We start from the raw sequence: 25,638 nt of genomic DNA on the forward strand, positions 1-25,638 counted from the left end.
TTATTTATGCCATAAAGATTTCATACCGAGTTGAGAGGCATCTAGGTTCCTGCCCAGTGTGACATGCCCAAACCCCCTACTGTATAAAACTAGCCTTTGTGGATAGGTGGATGAAGTATATCCTTTCACCCTTGGGCACATGCTGACATTCTTGATGACTCCAGGACACTTGTGTTCTACTCATTGCACTCAAAGGTTGCAGCTCATGACAGTTCTAAGGGTATGTGGTGTTCCAATGTCTTCCTCCAACCCCTGTCATGATCCTTTGTATGAACTTTTTTTTAATGAATCTGTTTCTACACATTATACTTTTCTTATCAAAGTCTCCTACTATCTTCTATTTATCTGGCCCCTTGATCTTATCTCTCCTTGTTCATGGCCCTGGAGTACATTTTTAAAGTTTCTCTCTCTCTCTGGTGTCCAAAAATCCATACCATCAACATATTCAGTTTAAATTTGAGTTCTGAAGTGGCCAGCAAGGAGTCCAGATCTACACTTGTGGAGATGTCTGAAAACCACAGTTGGAAAAAGGCACCCTTTAAATCTAAGAGACCTGGAGCAGTAGGCAAAAGAAGAGTGGCCCAAAATTCTAGTAGAAAGGTAGTAAGAAACTCCTTCATGATTTCAGGAAGCGATTGATTTCGGTTCATGTTTCCAAAGGGTGTGCTACCAAATATTAAGTAGGGGGTGCCAATAATTTTGTTCAGTCCATTTCTGAAGTTCTGTGTGGAATGATATCAGGTTTTACTTCTCTGCTTTTCTGTGCTGTTTCAATGAAGACAAAAGAAATAAACATAGGGATACCAAAGCATTTGTAATTGCAACGATTTTCTGGGAAAAGTGCAGGGGTTCCAATATTTTTGACCATGACTGTGTGATAGTATGGACCATCAACCACTGGCAACACCTTCAGTAAAACGTGATAAAAAAGAGCAGTACAAAGGGTGGTGTTACCACTCAATCTTGTAACTGTATATTAAAAAAAACAGAAGCAAATACAGTATAAGAGTCAAAGTCCTCAAGTAAACAACTCCATTGTGGTTTTAAATATCAGCTTTGTCAGAAATCTCACAACATTGTTCTGCACATGAACACATTACACTGTTTTTATTTAACGGACAACACTTTAGTAGACTCTGCAAAGTTTACTATAATGGCCATTAATCACAGATTTCAGTCAAAACAGCAGACAATATTCATTAAACAATGAATGAACAAGTTAGCTCTTTTCCTCACTCTACTGTATAAAAATCACAGTGTCATGTACACATAATTTATGTTCATGCGTCAAGTATGTGAAGTAGCGCAAGACAGTAAAAAGTTTCTTAAATGCCTTTCTTACAATGTAATCCCTGCTTCATCAATAGTCATCATTTTCTGGTATATAAAACACAGTTGGAAAGAGTATTTGGGCAGAAGCAAAAATCCTAATTGTAAGGCTACGCTATAACTTATTTGAAAATTGTAAATTTATTTTAAAAATCCACACTAAAACAGATGCTTGCACCAGATGGAAGATGTCATACACATATCCCCATCTTCCATACTTATGCTCTTTTCATAGATGGCCAGTCCAGTGTATTTCCCGCTTGGCAGTGCACATGAATTTGTGTACTTGGTGATCTGTTTGATCGATCAAGGGTCATGACATTCCACTCTTCACAGGCTTGTTTGAATTTTTCTAGTATAAGTTCTTTTCCACCTGGAATTCCAATCAGTGCTTAGGACAAATGGGGATCCCTCAACTAAGAATTCGTCATAGACTTTACCCCACTCCCAGTAAATGATGGGCCTTGCAAATGACCCTCTCTGTCATCTGTGTCTCCATGGTATAACTGGCACTTTTCTTCACATGTTCTGGCACTGCCCTCCTGATTCTTCTTTTTGTCCCAGATATCACAAGTTAACTTACTTTCTTTATTTAAATATTCCATAAAAATGGAATGGACACAATAAAACAATCTTACTTTAGCAGGGAGAATTAACATTGTCAAAATGAATATCCTCCCTAATCTTCTGTTCTATTTCAAAACATTCCCATATACACTAATAAATCATTTTTTAAGAAATTAGATTCAATCATAACTTCATTTATTTGGAATTCGAAAAAAAAATCCACACATTCAAAAGGCGACCCAACAATGACCAAAATTAGAAGGCGGCATGGCTCTGCCTAATTTTCAATTTTATTCCTGGGTGACAAAAACATACAAGCTATAAAAACCTGGACAATGACACAAACAAATGAATACACACTAGCTTGGTCTGCAATAGGAATGAAATCCTGCAGTACTTCTTTATATTCCATCCTTTGTACACTAGTAAATATGAGGCATCATCAATATACTAACAACCCAATTGTCCCTTGTTCACTCAGAATATGGAATCAATGTAGGAAGCACTTCAGGTTAGAGAATATTTTATCTGTGGCACCTCTACATGATAACCACCTTTTTCCACCCTCTCGAACTTGCACAGTTAGTAATGTTTGAAAAATGAATTGGATCAAATCATTTAGAGATTTGTATATAAATAATGTCTTCACAGCCTATGAACAATTACACTACAAATTTAGTTTCCCATCAACACAATTTTTCCACTCTCTCCAAACTAGAAACTTTGCTAAACGAAATCTGCCCAATTTTTCTCACCTCCCAACTATTTCTATTCCAGAAAAAATACTGATCAGTCTTGGGGACTCAGACAGCATTTTTATAATATATAAAAACATTTTAAAATTCCTTCCTTCTAAAGATTCCAGAGTACAGTGGGAAAAGGATCTCTTACTCAACATTTCAGAAACAGAGAGGAAGGCAGCCACACAGAGAATTCACAATAGCTCCATATGTGCAAAGCATTCAATTATTCAACTTAAAATCTTTTATCGAGTACATCTCACTTAAAATTGTCCAAAATGTTTCCAGGGCAAGATCCAACCTGCGAACGTTGCAATCAAGCTCCAGCTTCACTGACCCACATGTTATGGGCGTACACTGAATTAACATCATTCTGGACCAAAACCTTTAAATGCCTATCAGAAAGCTTTGGTGTCACAATCCCTCCTAACCCATTAACAGTTGTGTTTGGTGGACTCCCAGATGGGCTTAAAGTGGAGAAGGACAAACAAACTGTAATTGCCTTTACCTCATTACCAGCACGTAGACTTGTCTTGCTCAACTGGAAGAATCTTAACCCAACTCTTTTAAGTCAGTGGGTCACTGATGTTATAAACTATCTGAAATTGGAGAAAATCAAATTCTCACTTAGAAGATCTGTTCAAAACATTTTAAAAACCTGGCAGGACCTAATCAATAATATTTTAGAATAAGCATTTATATTTCTCTTTACTACTCTCAATAGTTGTACTCTGGCTGTTGGCCTTCCTCTCGCTTACATGGGTGGGAGTTAATTTGAATTTAGTTTTGTTAAGTTTGACTTGATTATATGGAATGTTATAAGGTTTTAATAAATAAGTCTATGCCAACTCTTAGCTCTCATAAGGCAAAGTACTTCTTTGCTTTGCTCTGGAATAAACCCCAAGTATATTACAATTTACACTCTTAATTTTATAATTCACATCATTTTGACTGTGTCACAGTTGGCAAAAACAAACAAAAAAAATCTTCAATTTGTCAAAATCCAAACTTGCTGATAGTGTTTCTACAGTGCTGCTCTCTTATTCTAGTGGCACAGTATAAGTTTCTCAGCATTAGAGAAGAAGAGGAAGGAGCGAACATGGGATATGTTATGGAGGTGAAAGTAAGAAAGTTTCTTAATGTGATTTATGTGGGCGGAATAAGAGAGGGAAGAATCAAAAATGACACCAAGATTCTGTACAGCAGAGGCAGGTCTGATGAGATCTCTGCCAAGATAGACTGGGGAGGAGCTCATTTTATTAAGTTGCATTTTAGTCCCAATTTGCAGGAGTTCAGTTTTGTTGCAATTTAATTTTAAAGAGTTCTGCTCCATTCAGGTTTTAATTTCACTAACGCAGGTTGTGAGCTGAGAAAGCTCTGATGAAGTTCCACTTTTAACACTGAAGTAGAGTTGAGTATCATCTGCATAAAAATGATAACCCAGTCCATAGCTACAGATAATATGGCCAAGGGGAAGCATGTAAATACAGAAGAGAAGAGGGCCGAGGACAGAGCCCTGAGGAACTCCTTGTGTAACTGGCGCTGAGCTAGATCTGCTGTTGCCAAGACTAACAAACTCTTGCCTATCAGTCAGATAGGACTTGAACCACTGGAGGGCAGTGCCAGAAATACCCAGCATGTTCTCCATTCTGGACAGTAAAATCTCATGTCTGACAGTGTCAAATGCTGCACTGAGGTCTAACAGAATTAATATGCTGGTTTGTCCAGAGTCTGCTGCCATAAGCAAATCATTGGTTACCCGTAACTGAGCAGTTTCACAGCTGTGCCGCGCCCTGAATCCAGACTGAAAGGGTTCCATCAAGTTATTAGAGGTTAGGTAATTGGTGAGTTGGAAAGCTACAACACGCTCAAGAACGTTTGACAGGAAAGGTTAAGTGGGAAATAGGCCGGAAATTGTCAAGACTGTCAGCATCAAGACCAGACTTTTTTAACATTGGGGTTACAGAAGCAATTTTAAAAGTGAGCAGTACAAACCCAGTGTCGAGGGATGAGTTTATTATTGTTGTAACAGTCAGGATTATGGCATGAAGGCAGGATTTAAGTAGTGTGCTGGGGATGGGGTCCAGTACACAAGTAGTCGGCCTCATTTTACAAAGCAGGTTATTAACGAACACAGATGTGACTGGTGAGAACTTTGAGAAGGAGCTGGATGAAGAGGGAAAACAGGGAGAGATATAAACAGATGATGTATTTATGTTAGTTGAATTATTTAGATCTTTAATTTTGTTACGGAAAAAGTGGAGGAATTCCTTACAGACTTCAGTAGAAGAGATAGTTGGGCCAGATACATCTCAGACTTTTCAATTTAGCATATTTTATTATTAGGGGCGGCACGGTGGCGCAGTGGTAGCGCTGCTGCCTCGCAGTTAGGAGACCCAGGTTCACTTCCCAGGTCTTCCCTGCGTGGAGTTTGCATGTTCTCCCCGTGTCTGCGTGGGTTTCCTCCGGGCGCTCCGGTTTCCTTCCACAGTCCAAAGACATGCAGGTTAGGTGGATTGGCGATTCTAAATTGTCCCGTGGGTGTGTTTGTGTGTGTTCTGCAGTGGGTTGGCACCCTGCCCAGGTTAGTTCCTGCCTTGTGCCCTGTGTTGGCTGGGATTGGCTCCAGCAGACCCCCCGTGACCCTGTGTTCGGATTCAGCGAGTTGGAAAATGGATGGATGGATATTTTATTATTTGGCAACAAATCTACAGAACTTTTATTGTGCTCTGCCACTGGCAAGTATATGACAAAGCAGATAATCTGACAGGATCATTAAGAATTACTGGCACTTAGAAGTCTTGCAAGGACAGACGTGATTTCTGAATGAGAATACACATCTGGGGACAACCTGTTAAAAAGTTTGTAGTGAATAGTGGCAAAATCTTGCACTGCAAAGGCTATATCCACGGAGCTTCTTCCTAAAACATTTGTCCACTATTCCTCCAGTTTGTGTGTTTTAAACATCCAATGGGGATTCAGGAGGAGAGCAAAAGAATGTGAAAAAAAGACGATGCTAAAATTGCTGTTATCCATTCAATAGTTCAGTAGGACAAGGTACCTGAGGCTTAATAATTAATTTGTACATTTTAATGAACACTGCGACAGAAGAGAGGTACTTGGCTGCATGCATTTGAGATGTGCTTCTATCTGCTATGGTATCATTCTGTCATTTTGACTATTGTATCACTTTATGTCATAAAAGCTAACAGAGTCTAGATAAGTATTGTGGTCTATGGCAGCTGTTGAATCCAAAAGCATAAGTAGTACACAGTCACCAGAGTCCACTGTCAAAAGAATATCATTAAAAACCCTTAACAGAGAGGACTCAGTGCTGTGGTGAGTTTTAAACCTAGACTGGAACACTTCCAGAATTGCATGTTCGTCCAGAAAGGACTTCAGTTAGGTATAGATGACTTTTTCCAAGAGTTTGGACAAAAAAGGTAGCGTGGAAATAGGCCTAAAGTCAGACATAACAGAGTGGTCCAGACCTGTTTTTTTCAGCAGTGGTTGCACGACAGCATGTTTAAAATTTTTAGGCACCACACTAGAGGTTAAACTACTATTAATAATAGTAAGAATACAGTGCATCCGGAAAGTATTCACAGCGCATCACTTTTTCCACATTTTCTTGTGTTACAGCCTTATTCCAAAATGGATTAAATTCATTTTTTTCCTCAGAATTCTACACACAACACCCCATAATGACAACGTGAAAAAAGTTTACTTGAGGTTTTTGCAAATTTATTTAAAAATAAAAAAATTGAGAAGGCACATGTACATAAGTATTCACAGCCTTTGCCGTGAAGCTCAAAATTGAGCTCAGGTGCATCCTGTTTCCCCTGATCATCCTTGAGATGTTTCTGCAGCTTAATTGGAGTCCACCTGTGGTAAAAGTTGACTCGACATGATTTGGAAAGGCACACACCTGTCTATATAAGGTCCCACAGTTGACAGTTCATGTCAGAGCATAAACCAAGCATGAAGTCAAAGGAATTGTCTGTAGGCCTCCGAGACAGGATTGTCTCGAGGCACATATCTGGGGAAGGTTCCAGAAAAATTTCTGCTGCTTTGAAGGTCCCAATGAGCACAATGGCCTCCACCATCCATAAGTGGAAGAAGTTCGAAACCACCAGGACTCTTCCTAGAGCTGGCAGGCCATCTAAAATGAGCGATTGGGGGAGAATGGCCTTAGTCAGGGAGGTGACCAAGAACCCGATGGTCACTCTGTCAGAGCTCCAGAGGTCCTCTGTGGAGAGAGGAGAACCTTCCAGAAGGACAACCGTCTCTGCAGCAATCCACCAATCAGGCCTGTATGGTAGAGTGGCCAGACGGAAGCCACTCCTTAGTAAAAGGCACATGGCAGCCCGCCTGGAGTTTGCCAAAAGGCACCTGAAGGACTCTCAGACCATGAGAAAGAAAATTCTCTGGTCTGATGAGACAAAGATTGAACTCTTTGGTGTGAATGCCAGGCATCACGTTTGGAGGAAACCTGGCACCATCCCTACAGTGAAGCATGGTGGTAGCAGCATCATGCTGTGGGGATGTTTTTCAGCGGCAGGAACTGGGAGACTAGTCAGGATAAAGGGAAAGATGACTGCAGCAATGTACAGAGACATCCTGGATGAAAACCTGCTCCAGAGCGGTTTTGACCTCAGACTGGGGTGACGGTTCATCTTTCAGCAGGACAACGACCCTAAGCACACAGCCAAGATATCAAAGGAGTGGCTTCAGGAAAACTCTGTGAATGTCCTTGAGTGGCCCAGCCAGAGCCCAGACTTGAATCCGATTGAACATCTCTGGAGAGATCTTAAAATGGCTGTGCACCGACGCTTCCCATCCAATCTGATGGAGCTTGAGAGGTGCTGCAAAGAGGAATGGGCGAAACTGGCCAAGGATAGGTGTGCCAAGCTTGTGGCATCATATTCAAAAAGACTTGAGGCTGTAATTGCTGCCAAAGGTGCATCGACAAAGTATTGAGCAAAGGCTGTGAATAGTTATGTACATGTGATTTCTCAGTTTTTTTATTTTTAATAAATTTGCAAAAACCTCAAGTAAACTTGTTTCACGTTGTCATTATGGGGTGTTGTGTGTAGAATTCTAAGGAAAAAAATTAATTTAATCCATTTTGGAATAAGGCTGTAACATAACAAAAGGAGGAAAAAGTGATGCGCTGTGAATACTTTCTGGATGCACTGTAGAAGGACCCAAGGTAGAAAGGACCTCCTTAAGAAGTCGAGGAGGAACAACATCAAGGGGGGAGCCAGATGGCTTCATACTGGAAACCAGCTGCTTTTAAAAGGACAAAGTGACAGGCTCGAAGTGGTCAAACACAGCCAAACAGGGTATTAAAATGGATGGATCATGAGAAGGTGGTGAAATGAGGGCCCTAGTGCTTACAACCCTCTTCAAGAAAAAGTAAAGAAATTTATCGCAAGTTTCCCTAGAGGCTTCCAGAAAGACAGGTTCATGAACATTAAGTACAGAACTCAATGTGTTAAAAAGTACACGGGGGTTGTGAGAGTTAGACCCAATAACTTCAGAAAAAAATTTTGATCTTGCAGCTTTCCAAACTTTCTGATAACACAACCAACTTTCAATATTTCAAAAGAAACCTGCAACCTGTCCTTTCTCCACCTCCGCTCAGCTCTCCTGCACTCCTGTCTATATGCACGGGTATTAGCATTTTTCCATGGCTCGGGAGCAGGGCTTTAGTTTCCTGTTTTTTTAATGGTGCCACAAAGTCCAAAGAAGTTTGGCAAGCAGAATTAAATTGAAGTGTTAGCTCCTCAGTATTGGAAGACACCGAGGGCTGTGAGGTCACTTCATAATTAAAAACAGCAGAAAACTGAGCAGTAGTGGAAGATTTAAGAGCATGGCAGCGCTGAACAGGTGCATACGGTTTAGTAAATTGACAGAGAGGAACAAAATCAAATAAAACGGGCATATGGTTTGAAAATACTGCATCACCAATTTCCAGATTAATCACAAATTCACCTATGATTGTCTCCAGACACCGTTTAAGGGAGACAAGGCATCTAGTAAAGTAAGAATGACACTTGTCTACCATTTGAAAAAGAAGAAAATGAACCCAACATGTAGGTTTGAAACAGTGTTAAAAGTTCGATTCCCGGGTCCTCCCTGCGTGGAGTTTGCATGTTCTCCCCGTGTCTGCATGGGTTTCCTCTGGGTGCTCCGGTTTCCTCCCACATTCCAAAGACATGCAGGTTAGGTGGATTGGCGATTCTAAATTGGCCCTAGTGTGTGCTTGGTGTGTGGGTGTGTTTGTGTGTGTCCTGTGGTGGGTTGGCACCCTGCCCAGGATTGTTTCCTGCCTTGTGCCCTGTGTTGGCTGGGATTGGCTCCAGCAGACCCCCGTGACCCTGTGTTCAGATTCAGCGGGTTGGAAAATGGATGGATGGATGGATAAAAGTGTAATCACTAACTTTGTCGAACACTCAAAGTTTAACATTGTCTTGAAATGAATGCTGTGATGTGGTCCAAAGATCCAATAAGACAACATTCTGGAATCCATTAAATGTCACTGGCTTATTTGTAAGTCTCTGTAACATCTAGTCCAGTAGGCTAACAGCAGAAGACATCCCAGATCTAGGGCATGTTTTATGCTGTATAATTGTTTTTGTTTTTTTTTAAATATTTTACATTAACTGTATCAATATAGGAAATAAAAACAGCTGAAACCTGTACTATTTGAAGTGTATATTATTTGGTAAGTTAACATTTTCAGTTTTATGCGTATTAATTATCATTGCACAAAGGACCTGCTTTTGACTAAGTGGATTTAAAAATGTATAATTGTCATAATTTATTTCTCATGGCTGTACAACCTCTCTTTGTAAAGGCTTACTTGGAACCAGGATACTTTCCTTTTAATTTGTCATACTTCTGTGATACCCCCCACAAGAGTCTCTGGCATCCTTTATAGATGAAGGAATTATCTCAGGTCAATAAGCCACTTTAAAATTGCTTTAGTCTGGATATGAGTGTAATTGTGTCATCTGACAGATTGATTGACTGAGAAAAACTGACTTGGTCTTGTATCTGGTTGTTGTTGCTGCTGCTGCTATTAATATAGTTGGTGTCTGTATACCGGAAAGTATGGGTAGATAGAAAGTGTTTGCAGATTTAGCTGGCATTTTCTGTAAATGCTTTTAAGTAATACGGGTAAAACCATGCTTTTGATGCATTTCACACAGCTTACTTTTGAACTGTGTGTATAAAATAATCAATACAATTCTGTGACTCCTCTCTCTCGAGTCCTTTTACTATTGTCTATTTAAACTGAATTTCCAAACCAGATTGACGAGTCCTTGGTTAATGCATATGCTGTTGAAAACAATTCACTTATTTTGCTTCCATATCATGAAAATCTATATTGCTGGTTTAGGGTGGCAACTGGTAAGATCAGTGCCAGAAGGTGGGTTTAGATGTTATCTCAGCAGGCATGGGTTGGTTTAGAATAATAATTTAGCAGCTTTAGAAGGGTATAGGACTGACTTTTGAGATATGCGGAAAACTCAAAACAGGTTGTGCCTGTGATCCACAGGAGCACTTTAACTTTACTTAAGTTGTCTGGGAGTCATCATATCAAATATATAAGTATATTTAAATCTTTTTTTCTGTACTGCAATGCTCTTCAAAAGCAAGGTTAGTCACATAGTCAGAAGTGGATGATACTGAATGACAAAAATACATAAAAATATAATTAAAATTACAGTTGTGATTGAAATGCTTTTTTTCATCACAGTAAACTGTTACATAGAGTAAAATAACTATTTCAACTCATTCAACAAACAGTAAGTCCTCTGCTGAAGTATTTCATGGCAAGATAAAGTTTAAACAGTCTGAACTGTACTTTTTAAACAAAATTACTGGAAACAGTGTCTGATAACGTGAGAAAACAGGTAACAAAAGAGAACAAAAAAATGTAAAAGCAACTCTTATAATATGACCCTAGTCATAAGGATAAGGGGAATGTGCAGAAACAGTCAAAGCATTATTGGCCAGACTATTGACTATCAAGGGAAAAAAAGTAAAATTAATTTAAGTGGCTTACCTCATGTTTTTGCTCAGCTATTTCTTCTTTTAGCTCTCTGATGTACAGCCTTGAATTTGAATTATTCAGCTGCCCCTGAATTTTGCCTTCTTCTTTCTGAATGCAGAGAAAAAGCATAATTTATTTGCAATATACTGTATACAGTAAAATATCATACGGCTAAAATTGATATGTTGCTGCTCTGGACTTCAATTCATCCATCTGGTCATTATCCATGTGAAGGTTATATGTTTTCCCCCATGTAGGTAGGTTTTCTTCCCACATTACTAAAGATGTAAATGATGATTCTAAGCTGGAACCAGTGTGAGTAAGAGTTTGTGCATGAACAGGCACTGTGCTGGACTGGCGCCTACCCCGGGCTGCGTCCTGCCTTGAGCTCAGGCCTCAGATAAAGCCCTGCATTGGATTAAGCAGGCTTAAGAATGGTATGTCATGTTCTAATAAAATACATACAAAGTCTATTATAAGAATAACTGATTATACTTTATGGATAATATATCTATTTTTAGAAAACACAATATCTAAAACCTTTGAAGAATAATGGCCATTAAATTCTTCATTTTTTACTTTTAAATGAAATTTTATTTTACTTCTAATGTGATTTTTTTTTTTAAATATTAGCAAAGATGAAGGCTTAATACTAAAATTAAGTTAATTACTAAAAACACTGCAGCTCAATGCATCTTGGAGGTCTGCTACAGAACTTGCTACAGAAGCAATGCAAAGGCCTTTCTAATGATGCTCCCTTCAGGTGAACAAATGCTGATGACAAATTATTAAATATCCTCAAAAATATAAAATTAAAATAAAACAAGCTACTTTAAAAACATTACAGTGCATAATTTATTGTGCAACTGCATGTTTCACAAAGTGCACTATCAAAAAGCAAACAAGAGGAGAAATTCAAAAGGTACAGTAAGTGATGCATTGAAGCAGATGAAATGACAAAACAGTCAAAATAGCATCAACATAGTGAAGCAGAACAATAATATTAAGAGAACACAGTTCATGAAAACAAAAAAGCAAAGAAATAAGAAGTCTGCTTTAAAACACGATTTAACCAAGTCCCTGAAGCTTCATTCTTAGGGATGCAGATCTTGAGAGGCTGTAAATGTTACAGACAGCTATATACAGGACACAAACATGCTACCAACTTCTGGAGTGTCAACAAGAAAGAAAGCATTAAAAAATATTACACATATCTGTTAAAATAGTACATTGTGTGTGCTGAAGCAAAAGATAACATTGTTTTTTCTTTTTATCAAATTAGGCCTTTTGTTAAATCCACTTGGTCTCCTTTTAACAATAAGATTCGACACAGCAGAATATTAAAATGCTGCTACTCTCTAATATGCTTTAGTTGCTACTTAAATAGGGCATTAGCTTTCAGACAGGTCTGGTTAACTGCAGCCCACATGCTTCTATCTGATACGCAGACTAAAACAAGTTAACCCCGTGGATAACAGCAAAAAGAATTCTTCCAAGAATCTGTGTTTTTCTTGAGGTTTTCCCTAGTGTAGCTGATAACAAAAGAGGCAGTTAGCAGGCTTCCTATGTTCAGTTGTATGAATTAGCAGGTGCCAAACTGTGCAGGAAAGATGTCAAACGTTCGTAAATAATGACTTCCTAGTTTATAAAAGATTTCGGCTCAAGAACTGAGGCAACTGGTATAAATTCTTATAGCAGTACACACTGAAAATAAGTTTAAATGCATACTGCTGTAGGTTATTTGAAGCTTTATATTCAAATACAATCACCCTAATCTTAAACAAATGACAATAATGTTGGAATATTTGTTACTATTAACCAATTTAAATTCTCAATTCATTTTTTTTTAACTAGATCACTGGTATGTTTTTGTTCTTCATGTTAAAAAATAAACTGTAGGTCTGGTTCATGTTTTAACATTTTACACATACAATAAAATGAATTTCAAAGGCAAGAACAGGGAAATAAGTGCAGTTTTTATTATTATGCATTACTTTAAATCTGTATAGGCAGTCACTCCGATTTCTGACATAATACCTCACTCTCTCTCACACACACACTAAAAATCCTTCAAATATACCATGACAGTTTTGCAGGATGATTTTTCTGCAAATAAGGGTTTTAGGGGTGAGGGGAGATGAAAAATACAAAAGCTTCATCTAATTTTATACACACACATATGTAAAATTACTGTATGTGTGTGTATATATGTATGTATAACACACACACACACACACATGCATTGCTAAGTTCTGCAGCAGGTTCCAAGATGTAGAGTGCTGCAGTGTTTTTAGTAATTACATTAATTTTAGTATTAAGCCTTTATCTTTGCTAATATTTAAAAAAAATTCACATTAGAAGTAAAATAAAATTTCACTTGATTTTAAGAATAAGTAAAAAATGAAGTTTTTTACTGCTGTTAAGAGAGGTTTTTAGATTTTTTGTTTTCTAAGAGTAGATATATTATTCATAAAGTATAATCAGTTGTCCTTATAATAGCCTTTGAAGGTTTAAAGTGTGTATGTATTTTATTAGAACATACATACATATTATATATAAATATATATATATATATATATATATATATATATATACTGTATATACACATACATATACAGTACATACATATACATATATAGATATGCATACATATACAAATATATACACAGTACATACACATATGTATATATAAACTTTTAAAGGGGTTAGTTAGCATAAGCCATTTTTGATCAATTATTACGGTAAAGTATCAACTGAATTCAACTTCAAATAAAGTCAATTACACTTTGGGAGCAGATAGTCACCTTTGCATACAAAGGTCCCCATGATGTAACAACTTTTTCCCCGCAAAAAGCAAGACATGTAAGAACGCAAATGCATTTCTTGTTTGAAATGAGACAGGGTTAGACCCAAAGGGGAACATGACTAGACATCTGACAAAAGACAAAGATCATAGAACTGCTGATCAAATTCATGTACTTTAACCTATTTAAAGATGGGGATCTACAAACCAGTTGATTTTAGGCTATGTGTTTACATAAAATAAAGAGTTTAATGCTAGGTCAAAACATGTAATGAGATCCAATCCTGACAGAATGGGGTATATGTTCATCTTGGATAGTTTTAGTCCAGCACTTAGTTACTTATGGCATGTCACAAAACAGTCCTCTGACATATTGTTTATAACATACCTCCAACCTCTTGGGCATGCCTTCAGACAACACTGATTTTATTAATGTTATTATGGAGACTACATCTAGGTATGTACAATATAACCTACAATGCCTCTGTCATAGAAGCACATCTGAGAACCACATCCAGAAAATCAAAGCATGGACGAAACACTGATTTGTTCAAGCTAACTGAAATTAAATACATTTCCAGCTCATCTGTACCCTACTCTAGCTCCAGCACGTACACATTTCTTATAATAACTTATTATAAAACAAAAGTTGACTCTCAAATAGCAAATTCACTTACATAAAACATTTTTAAATAATTTCTTCATTTTAAGAAAATCCAACAATTTATTATGTCACGTGCTAATCTTTACCCACTGGGTGCTAGGATAGAGCTGCATTTTTTTTTTTTTTAAATGTGGCATCTGTAAAAGATAACCCCAGACCACCATATAAATCCAACAGGAACCGTGATCCTGTTATTTCTCTTATTTATGCTCCCACCAACTACTACAAGCATTACCCCAAGACTCCCAAATCTTACTGTGTCAACAATAACCATTTAGGGACTAAAAATTTTTTCTAATTAAGTCACGCACTTTCAGTAGACACGAAATACAACAAGGAAAAATGTAAAGACAAAATGAGGTTACTTGCTTTTCCACCAACAAATACAGATCAGTTTATTCTAGAATCTTTGCTTTCACTGGTTTCAAGCTAAGCATTGTTACATAAAGAATATTCTGAAACCCACTTAATTTAGTTCTTAATTTCAAACATCACTGCTGAAATAACTATAAAAATAAAAAGAAGAATAGGAAATCAAAGCAGTACATTGACAAAAACAACAGGAAAAGAATAAAAACTGTTCTTCAACAGCTTGTGCGATTGCCTGTTGCGGTGGCTTGACATGCTACCACAGAGACAAGTTTTTTTTTTGTTTTCCCAATCTTGTAAAAAAGCTTGAGAAATTTGATGGCCACTGGCAGGCAAAGCATCACATCTAGATGTTGCAGACAAAAGCACCTCCAAGCTCTATGGGGTTAACTTCAGAACTGAAGGCAGACTAGGGCAGCACCTGAACATAGCATTCACTCCTCAGGAGAGAGATGACCACAGCAGCTGTGTGTGGCCTAGGACTGCCCTGCAGTAGAATCAGGTTGTATAATAGATGTGAGCTTGTAACAGGTCATATGCAGAATGCAATCTGTTGTTCATTGTCACTAATGTGGGTATCATTATTAATATCAACTGTGGAAACACTAGAGAAGGCATTTCTGCAGCAATCCCATAGACAGACAAGTCTGATGCATCAGTGCTACTATGGTCTCTTGGTGTGAGGGTATAAAACAAATTGACAGCTTGTTTCACATTTGGCTTTATCTCCTCATCAGAGGGAGTGTGTGTATTGAAAATTATTATATTATAAAATATGTAAACATTTCATGTTAAGAAACATATTTAAAAACTATACACTGATTATCAATGTAAACAGAAGAATTAAAAGTAACATAACTAACTGCTCATGATTAACCATTTTCTGAGAAAACAAGAAAACCTCTCTGCTCGTTCACAATGTTAATAAGCAACCACAAATCACCTAAATTCAGTAGACTTGGTATTCTATATAAAAAAACACCCACACCCACCCCATGCCTAGGCTTTGGGTAATCACATACAAGTTTCTAACATTTAGAAGCCATAAAGAAAATAAAAGATATACTGCTTGGGTGTTGATAGGATGTGGTTTCTTATTTTGTAGTGGATATACAACTCATTTGTGGTCTGAACACAGGTCATGACATGAAAGCAGGTCTCTTGAAGACTGAAAATGTTAGTAATGACATACCAAAATGCAAAGATGTTAAAAGTTTTTTCTGTACAGGCCTATAAAATGTTTACATTAATATTCTGACATACAACCGGTGCATTTATTATACTGTAAATAATATATTAATATTAATTTGTTATTTTAAGCATATCTTGTTTCTGCATTATTTTAGCATAGTCTTCACTTAAAAAATATCAGTGCCATGTAAAGGACTGATTAAATAAATCTATAAAAAAAAAAAAGAAAGAAAGAAAGAAAGAAAGAAAGATGACCCACAGCATTTTTTTTTAAAACAAAATGTATACAAAATTGTTGTGAAGTTTACATTTCGTGATGTTTTCCCTTGTTGTATCAGAGTTGTAATGTGGCTGTGTGTGTGTGTGTATATTATATATACACACACATGATTTTATATATATATATATATATATATATATATATATATATATATATATATTTTAATATATATATATATTAATATATATATTAATATATATATATATATATATATATATATATTAATATATATATATATATATATATATATATATTAATATATATAAATATATATATATATATATATATTAATATATATATATATATATATTAATATATATTAATATATATATTAATATATATATATATATATATATATATATATATATATATATATATATATATTAATATTAATATATATATATATATATATATATATATATATATATATATATATATATATATATATATACCCAGTAATAAAACTGAAAGTTAGGTAGAGCCATGCCACATTTTGCCTTGGGTCTTTGTAGGGTCAGCCTTTGGATATGTGGATGTTTTGAAATCCAAATAAATGCGGTTTTGATAGAATCCAACTTCTTAAAAAATGATTTATTGATGTATATTGAAATGCTCTGAAATAGAAATAGAAGTTTAGGAAGGATATTCATCTTGGCAGTGTTATCTCATATATATTTCTCTTCTGGTTCATCCTGCTTCCACTTCAAAACCGGTCCCGCCCACACGCAGCTGACACGGCACTTCTCGATTCCTATTCGTCCTCTTCCATGTCATGCACTATACTGGCCTCCTGAGCGTAATACATCCAACAAGTACTCGAGGTGCTGCCACAACGGTAAAGTAGCTTTATCACCTTTGCAGGAGCCACCTGTGTCTTTACAACAGCTTCTTACACAGCAAACATCAGAAGCTAAAAATTATTGTGAACACATTCGAGAATACAACTCTTCTCTAGCGTTTGCTTCCATGGGTGCAAAGATAACTCAACCTCCTGGCCACGGACCATACTGTTTTAAAATACATGGGCAAATTTATCATCAAATCTCTCCACTATACACTAACACTTTTACCTATCCAGGATATGGACAGTTGTGTGTTTTTGACACAGCGCAAGCTACTGAAGTACGCTTACAAAATAAAGCAAACTCTGCATGCAGCGAAAATGTACTTCTCTAGCTAGATTCCATGCTCAGAACCATTAACCCCTTCACTAAATCATACAAACACATGCATGAAATCGCTCAGTCCAATCCAACAGCATCTGTACGAATGGTTTTCAAGGAAAACCCTAGGCAGGAGTTACGACGATACAATGCCCTGACATGTCACACTGATGTTGCAGTGATTTTCGTCGGAGAAGATGGCGAAACGCCTGCTGAAAGGGACATTTGCATCTATCCCATAGGCAACTCCTGTAAACAGATTTCCACGCTCAATATGAATTGCGATCCTATGGTTTACCCACTTTTATTCCCTTACGGAGACATTGGCTGGCACAAAGATTTACAACATGTTCCCGATAAAAGAACCACCAAGCGAATAAGGCTTACTCAATGCCAATTTTACGCGTACAGATTAGCAATGAGGAATACATTTAGTATTTTGCACTCTAGTGGCAAACTATTCCAACAGTATGTCGTAGATGCATGTGTTAAAACAGAGGGCGCGCGTCTCAACTATCTCAGATTACATCAACAAGATCTGCACGTGGAACTATCAGACGCACTGCAAGCGAACGCTGAAAATAACGTACGTGTAGGCAAAACGATCATATTACCGTCCATATTTCCAGGAAGTCCAAGATACATGAAACAAAGCCATCAGGATGCCATGGCCATAGTACGTAAATTCAGAAAGCCTTATTTATTTATCACTTTCATATGTAATCCTACTTGGCCGGAAATTCTACATGCACACTGCATCGTTCAAGAAGTATTTATTTCTTCTTGATTTCTGAATTCCTTTTTCACCATTTTCCGTTCCTATTCTTACACCACCATATGCTGCGTCGGCTAGTATTCTTATATTAAGTCTGAATACTCCGATCTTTACCCTGCCATATAAACAAACCAGCTACCAGGGCGCAATGTCAGGGGCATCTATATTTGGCATATACTATATCATATCAGAAAGACATACACACACATATATATATTACAGTACATAAATATTATATATATTGTGACAGTTTACAGGGTCCCCGTGACCCCTTGAACCCTCAGACCAGACGTCAGACACCAGATAAAAGTCCAAATAATGGTTTATTATAATAATACAGTGCACAAAGCACCCTCCTCTCCACAATATTCCAATACACAAATCAATAATCAAATAACAATAACCAATCCTCCACTCTCCCAGACGCTTAGCCACCTTGCCTCCCAACTCAGCTCATCTGTCTGGGATTTCCCACAGTCCTTTATAGTCCTCAACCTGGAAGTGCTTCTGAGCCCTCAGTCCATGTGTTCATTCAGCACTTCCGGGTCAGGTAAAAACTTTTTTTTCTTCAGCCCGGAAGTATATCATTTCTTCCGTTCCTGTGACTTGGAAATACTTGCGGGCTATACGGAAAATATAAATCCCTGAGCCTCCCTGCAGTGACTCCTGGCAGCTCCCATGGTATCCAGCAGGGCTGTGCATTAAAACTCCACTGTCCATGAGGCCCTGCTGGAATTCAGGGCACCTCCATGTTGCAGGAAGGGCTCCATTTAGTCAGCCACCAATTGTGCAAGTTCTCCCACTTAAAAAGATGAGAGAGGCCTGCATGAGAGACAAATTTAAGAAAAAATCCAGAAAATCACATTGTCTGATTTTTAAAGAATTTATTTGCAAATTATGGTGGAAAATAAGTATTTGGTCACCTACAAACAAGCAAGATTTCTGGCTCTCACAGACCTGTAACTTCTTCTGTAAGAGGTTCCTCTGTCCTCCAGTCGTTACCTGTATTAATGGCACCTGTTTGAACTCGTTATCAATATAAAAGACACCTGTCCACAACCTCAAACAGTCACACTCCAAACTCCACTATGGCCAAGACCAAAAAGCTGTCAAAGGACACCAGAAACAAAATTGTACACCTGCACCAGGCTGGGAAGACTGAATCTGCAATAGGTAAGCAGCTTGGTGTGAAGAAATCAACTGTGGGAGCAATTATTAGAAAATGGAAGACATATAAGACCACTGATAATCTCCTGCGATCTGGGGCTCCACACAAGATCTCACCCCGTGGGGTCAAAATGATCACAAGAACGGTGAGCAAAAATCCCAGAACCACACGGGGGGACCTAGTGAATGACCTGCAGAGAGCTGGGATCAAAGTAACAAAGGCTACCATCAGTAACACACTACACCGCCAGTGACTCAAATCCTGCAGTGCCAGACGTGTCCCCCTGCTTAAGCCAGAGAGCATTTGCAGTGCCAGACGTGTCCCCCTGCTTAAGCCAGAGAGCATTTGGATGATTCAGAAGAGGACTGCGAGAATGTCATATGGTCAGATGAAACCAAAATAGAACTTTCTGATAAAAACTCTACTCGTCGTGTTTGGAGGAGAAAGAATACTGAGTTGCATCCAAAGAACACCATACCTACTGTAAAGCATGGGGGTGGAAACATCATGCTTTGGGGCTGTTTTTCTGCAACAGGACCAGGACGACTGATCCGGGTAAAGGAAAGAATGAATGGGGCCATGTATCGTCAGATTTTGAGTGAAAACCTCCTTCCATCAGCAAGGGCATTGAAGATGAAACGTGGATGGGTCTTTCAGCATGACAATGATCCCAAACATACCGCCCAGGTAACGAAGGAGTGGCTTCATAAGAAGCATTTCAAGGTCCTGGAGTGGCCTAGCCAGTCTCCAGATCTCAACCCCATAGAAAAATCTTTGGAGGGAGTTGAAAGTCTATGTTGCCCAGCGACAGCCCCAAAACATCACTGCTCTAGAGGAGATCTGCATGGAGGAATGGGCCAAAATACCAGCAACAGTGTGTGAAAACCTTGTGAAGACTTACAGAAAACGTTTGACCTCTGTCATTGCCAACAAAGGGTATATAACAAAGTATTGAGATGAACTTTTGTTATTGACCAAATACTTTTTTCCCCACCATAATTTGCAAATAAATTCTTCAATAATCAGACAATGTGATTTTCTGGATTTTTTTTTCTCATTTTGTCTCTCATAGTTGAGGTATACCTATGATGAAAATTACAGGCCTCTCTCATCTTTTTAAGTGGGAGAACTTGCACAATTGGTGGCTGACTAAATACTCTTTTGCCCCACTGTATAGCAAAAAATTACGTGGTGGGGGTAATTTTTTGCAATATATTGCCTTTGATTCTTGTAAGTCTAAGCATTATCCTCTGATGAAGACCCCTGGCAGGGGTTGAAAGCTCAGGAATAAAAACTACTTTATGATACGTGATTAATTTTTTTCTCACTTTGTGGATCTCCAGCTGCAAATATGCAAACCGTATCACAGACCTTCTCTTCCATTCATACACACACACACAGATATATATATTATATATATATATATATATATATATATATATATATATATATATATATATATATAAAAATCTATAACTATATAATCTAGTTTAGACTAGGCCAAGCCAGCTTCTCCGAAGAGACCTAGCCCAAACTAGATTATCCTGAAAACAATGTAGAGCTCCATGGACAAACTGATTTGTCCTAGTCTAAACTAGTTCAGCCTGCAATTGCACTTTCCTCTATAGGATAAACCCGTTTGGCCTACTCAACACTAATTTGTGTGATTTTTAACATTAAATAAATCTGATCCTGCAAATTCAGGGAATCCCTGCTCACACCACCCCCATCCAAGCATCTTCCGCAATGCACCGCTGCCATTCCACAGTGAACCATAAAGCTGCAGAGTGTTCAATGTTATTTGTTTTGTTCTTGTGTTTTTGTTTCATTTGTTTTATTCTTTTTGTTTTTTGTGTTTCTCACCGTTATGAATGAGGCTTCAACTAGTTGACAAAGATATCAAAGAGAGAGAGAGATTCTTGAAGATTTTGAAAAGCGAAAGTGAAAAATCGACTCATTTTTAAGTGCTTACCAAAGACAAATATTTAGAACTTATACAAGAGGTGGAGCAGGCTGAAAAAGCAGAAAACACCCCTAAAGCAAAGAAGGTTAAAACGATTTAATGTACTGGTAATTGGAGGCATTTAAAAAAAAAAAAAATTCACAAAAAATGAAGGTAATGAAAATATAAAATACTATGTCTCAGCTGATGAACTATATGATGTGAAATAAATAAAGTTCTTTAATTTCCCCTTAATTAGTCTCTATATTGCATAAAATGTAAGCTTGCACTAGGTCAAATTGGCTTATCCTATTGAGAAAAGTGCTAGTTTAGACTAGGAGAAATCAGTCTGTCCTGGGCACTCTACATACATAATAGATTAAATACACACACACACGTGGTTTAAACAATGTACAGGCAACATAAAACAAAACATAAATTTGTCCTCATTATCATAAATATATCAGTATTGAAAGTGATATAGTACATGAATAGGCTGCAAAGTGAAGTAAAAGAACAGACTGGGCAAGCAAAGCTTGGTTAACTTTAATCTGCCCTTTGGTTTGATCTCAGCCTTTGCATTCTTCAGTGAAAAAGCAAGGGTAAGATTTCCAATTTATAATGAAACTTTTCTTTGTATAGTAAAATCACATGTGGTTATGTGTCCTCTACTCAACACTTTTCTGACTCATTTTAGGACTTCAAACAAGTCATGAAAACTCTTGTCTGAACAATGCTTATAAATGGCTGTTATTTTCCAGTAAATTTAAGTAACCTAGACATGTCAGGAAGTAATTTAGTCCAAGATGTGCTTTTAAGGCCTATCAGAAAGCTATTTTTCAAAGTTCAATACAGAAACATTACTAGCAGCTTTATTTAGACATGCAGTAAAAGTGACCATGCTAAAGAGACTCCAGAGTGTCACTAAAGTCATACAACCTGGTGGTTATGTTTGAAACAAACAAAACATACATGAAAGAGTCAGGAAGTCAGATAATTCATGTTATATACTGAAGCTGCAACCAATGCTTGCAATACTAACCTGAAACACTGCAAGCTCAATTGCATGTTGTACTTAAAATAAGTCTAAATAAGAACTCGGACCTAAAACAATATATAATCAAAACCTTAATTACATGAATTTAATAAAATAAACTTAAAATGACAATATTTTTTCAGTGAAAACTGAAACAACTGGGTTCATCTAATTTGTCATGAGATTATTGCCTTGTTTAAGGAATATAACAAAGAGGCACTACGAGACAAAACATGCTAATGCATACGACAAGCTATCAGAGAGTAACTGTGCTGAAAAAGTAAAGCAAGTTCAAGATAGCTTAGCCACACAGCAGCAGTTTAGCAGTTTTAGGCAGGCCCACAAATCAAATGAAAACATCACCAAAGCAAGCTACGAAGTGGCTATGTTAATTGATAAACTTGGCAAATCTTTTACTGAAGGTGAGTTTATTAAAGACTGTGTTATGAAAATCACAGAAAACATTTGCCCCGAGAAGAGGACAGAGTTTGCTAATGTTTGCCTAGCTCGTAACACTGAGGCACGGAAAACTGAAGAGCTATCATAAGATATTAAGTAACAACTGGGAGACAGGGCAATGAATTTTGATTGTTTTTTTAATCTGCGATGAAAGCACATACATCAGAAACTACTCAGTTACTGATTTTTTTGAAAGGCGTCAATAATGACATGAACATAACAGAAAAGATGCTTGACCTCCAAATCCTTAAAGGCCAAACAACAGGAACCGATTTATTCCTGCTCTTTGCTCAGCCGTTGATAATATGAAACTACCGTGGAGTAAAGTTATTGGGATTATTACCGATGGTCAGCCTGCCAACGCTGGCGAACAAAGTGGATTGTCCACACTGATCTGTAACAAAGTCAGCGAAACAGGAGGCAATGCTGTTAAACTTCATTGCATCATTCATCATCAGGTTCTTTGTGATAAACCTAAGATTTGATCATGTTATGAAACCGATGGTAAAAGCAAATTAATTTCATTTGCTCTAAAGCCCTATACCACTGCCAGTTTCAGCAATTCCTGCTTAATATCCAGGCTGAATATGGATACGTAACATATCACAACGACGTGAGGTAACTCAGTCGGGGAACCACACTGCTGTGATTTTTCTCTCTTAGATGGGAAATGGGACAATAGTGGGCTGAAAATGTACAACCAATGCAAGCACCGTCACATACTGAATGGGTGGCAGACTTGGCTTTTTTGGTTGACATAACAAAGCATCTGAATGCACTGAACATCAGACTTCAAGGACAAGACGCCGTAGTGAGCCAACTATATGCACACATCAAGGCTTTTGGAACCAAGCTGCAACTTTTCCAGTGACACTTGTCACAAACGGAGCCCAGCACCACACATTTCCCAGCTCTGCAGGAGGTCATGGCCGACAGTATCAGTATGCAAACGAAGAGGAATGTAGCAGTCACCGCATCCCTTGCTGGACATTTTAATGACCGCTTTTGGGATTTTCCTGTAATTGAAAAGGACATGTTGCTGTTCTTTTCTCCCATCAGTGTGGACCCTGATGAACTGTACTGAAATCCAGATTTCAATATCACCCTACACATTAGTGACAATAAGTTACCTGTTGCTCAGTCTTCAGAATTTCTGAGTTTTATTTTACTGAGTTTGAGTGTTTTGAATTTCTGTTAGAAATTCAGATAGTTTATGTATATTCTGTTTTGTCCATCTGAATGCTTATATTTGGTTACTTTGTTGTTTGCTGTGTGAAAATGAAAGAATTAAATAATAGTGTACTTATATGCATCTTTCATTATTTAAAATAATGTCTTCAGGGACTGGTGGCCCTCGGGTACTTTCACATTACCAAATCTGAATACTTGAAAATAGTTTGGACACCCCTGACCTATAATATAAAACATACCTAACAGTGAACATATCATACTACCAAAAACTTTTAGCTGTGATATGTTTCTTAACTATAAACATTTACAGTAATTTGTACAGAATTACATTTTAACTGGGAAAGTTCTACTTTATTTTTGTGGAAATAGCACATTTAAACTCTGAATGCAATATTTAATGCAGACAAACAGCCCTGATACTTCAACCTGAAGATACACCGAACAGTACCACAAATTTATAAGCCTCCACCATTTGTAAAACAACATATTTTCAGGAAAGTCACCAATTAGAGATTCAGGGACAATTTACTTATCAACCTAATTGTTTGATTATCAGTTAAAAGAGGCATCAAACAGAATGGAAGTTTTATTTTACCCTTTATTACATCTTATTTGAATTATGTGCAAAAACAGATTTTTTTAATTGTACATTTGTATTTGGATATTGAACAGCCATAGCAAAAATTATTTACTTCTGCGGCTTTGTCAATAGACCGGTTGCACAATTAAACTACAACTTCCATGAATATTTTTAAAGTATAGGAAGAACTTTTGTGCTTGGTTCTCTGTACTTGAAAGTAAATTTCCTCAGGTTGATCCATTATGTCTTTTTATGAAGCTGCACCTCCCACACCACAATCCCCATAATCAGCTACAAATTAAGATAAAACTGTAAAGATGGGTTATGTTAGCTTTCACTTTATAAGGACCTTATAACTACAGAATATCTGGGGATAATCTGAAAACACACCAAGTTTTACTCATAACATTCTCACAAAACAATGGTAATTAAAGTGTAAAGATACTTTATATCACGTGGTGTTAAATTAGGATTTTGAAAATTAACATGTCAATGAAGAACAACAAAAGTTTTAGTCTTAAAAGACTGAGTATTGAACAGAAGAAAAGTTATCCTTAAGGCTATGTTCAACTTTTACTAGTTAAAATAAAAACAACCCTAAAATTCTGATAAGAATGGCCATTTTGACAAATAAGTAAATCTATATGTAGAATAATTCCAAATAAAATTTTAATAATCAAATTATGGATTTCATTTACAATGAATAAAACAGCATTCAACTGCAGATATAGGGATTAATTACTAGATCACATTTCCACACAAAGACCAATTTCCTAAAATTCAGTCAATATAAAATCCATCTGATTAATCTGTATCAAGGAGAACTGAAATTTATAATGTGGTAGTGTTGGGATTTCAAAATATTGGAGCAAAGTTCATATCATAAACTGGAAAGTAAAATGGATGTTACACGATCATAAACATGCACATGGGGATAGTTAAAAGTCAGACAATTCCAAAACGTCCTTAATATATTAAATTATGAGGGGCCTCGCCCCTTTTACTTCACAAAACCTATCAACTGCTAAAATATATCATAACCATAAAATAGACATATTAGTCTTATAATTACCTGGAAAGGTAAAATGAGGAGCCACAGCGTTAAATAATTCCATTTTGTAAGGGCCCTAGATCTTATCTTCCAAAACAACAGACCATGTCACTTTAGAAAATGTAGCAATTATTGTGACTAAGGTACAGTGCATTAACCCTGAATTAATTTGAAATGGACCTACAGAATTATCAATGCCAGACCCATTTTACACTCCACTAATAGTCATCAACACAAGCCATAGGGGTGACCTTAAGACTCCCTG

General features: G+C 37.1%; 1 protein-coding gene across 6 annotated transcripts in view; it reads right to left on the reverse strand.

Annotated features, from left to right (window-relative positions):
- Window positions 1–25,638, reverse strand: part of evi5a (ecotropic viral integration site 5a) — a 251,136-nt gene that overhangs the window by 19,651 nt on the left and 205,847 nt on the right. For all 6 annotated transcript variants that reach the window (XM_051932791.1, XM_051932794.1, XM_051932792.1 and 3 more), the window contains one exon: window positions 10,714–10,809. In XM_051932791.1, the coding sequence (XP_051788751.1) occupies window positions 10,714–10,809 (96 nt within the window). The remainder of the gene's footprint in view (window positions 1–10,713; window positions 10,810–25,638) is intronic.

This window comes from Erpetoichthys calabaricus, chromosome 10 (genome assembly GCF_900747795.2).
Source record: "Erpetoichthys calabaricus chromosome 10, fErpCal1.3, whole genome shotgun sequence".
NCBI classification, from domain to species: domain Eukaryota; kingdom Metazoa; phylum Chordata; class Cladistia; order Polypteriformes; family Polypteridae; genus Erpetoichthys; species Erpetoichthys calabaricus.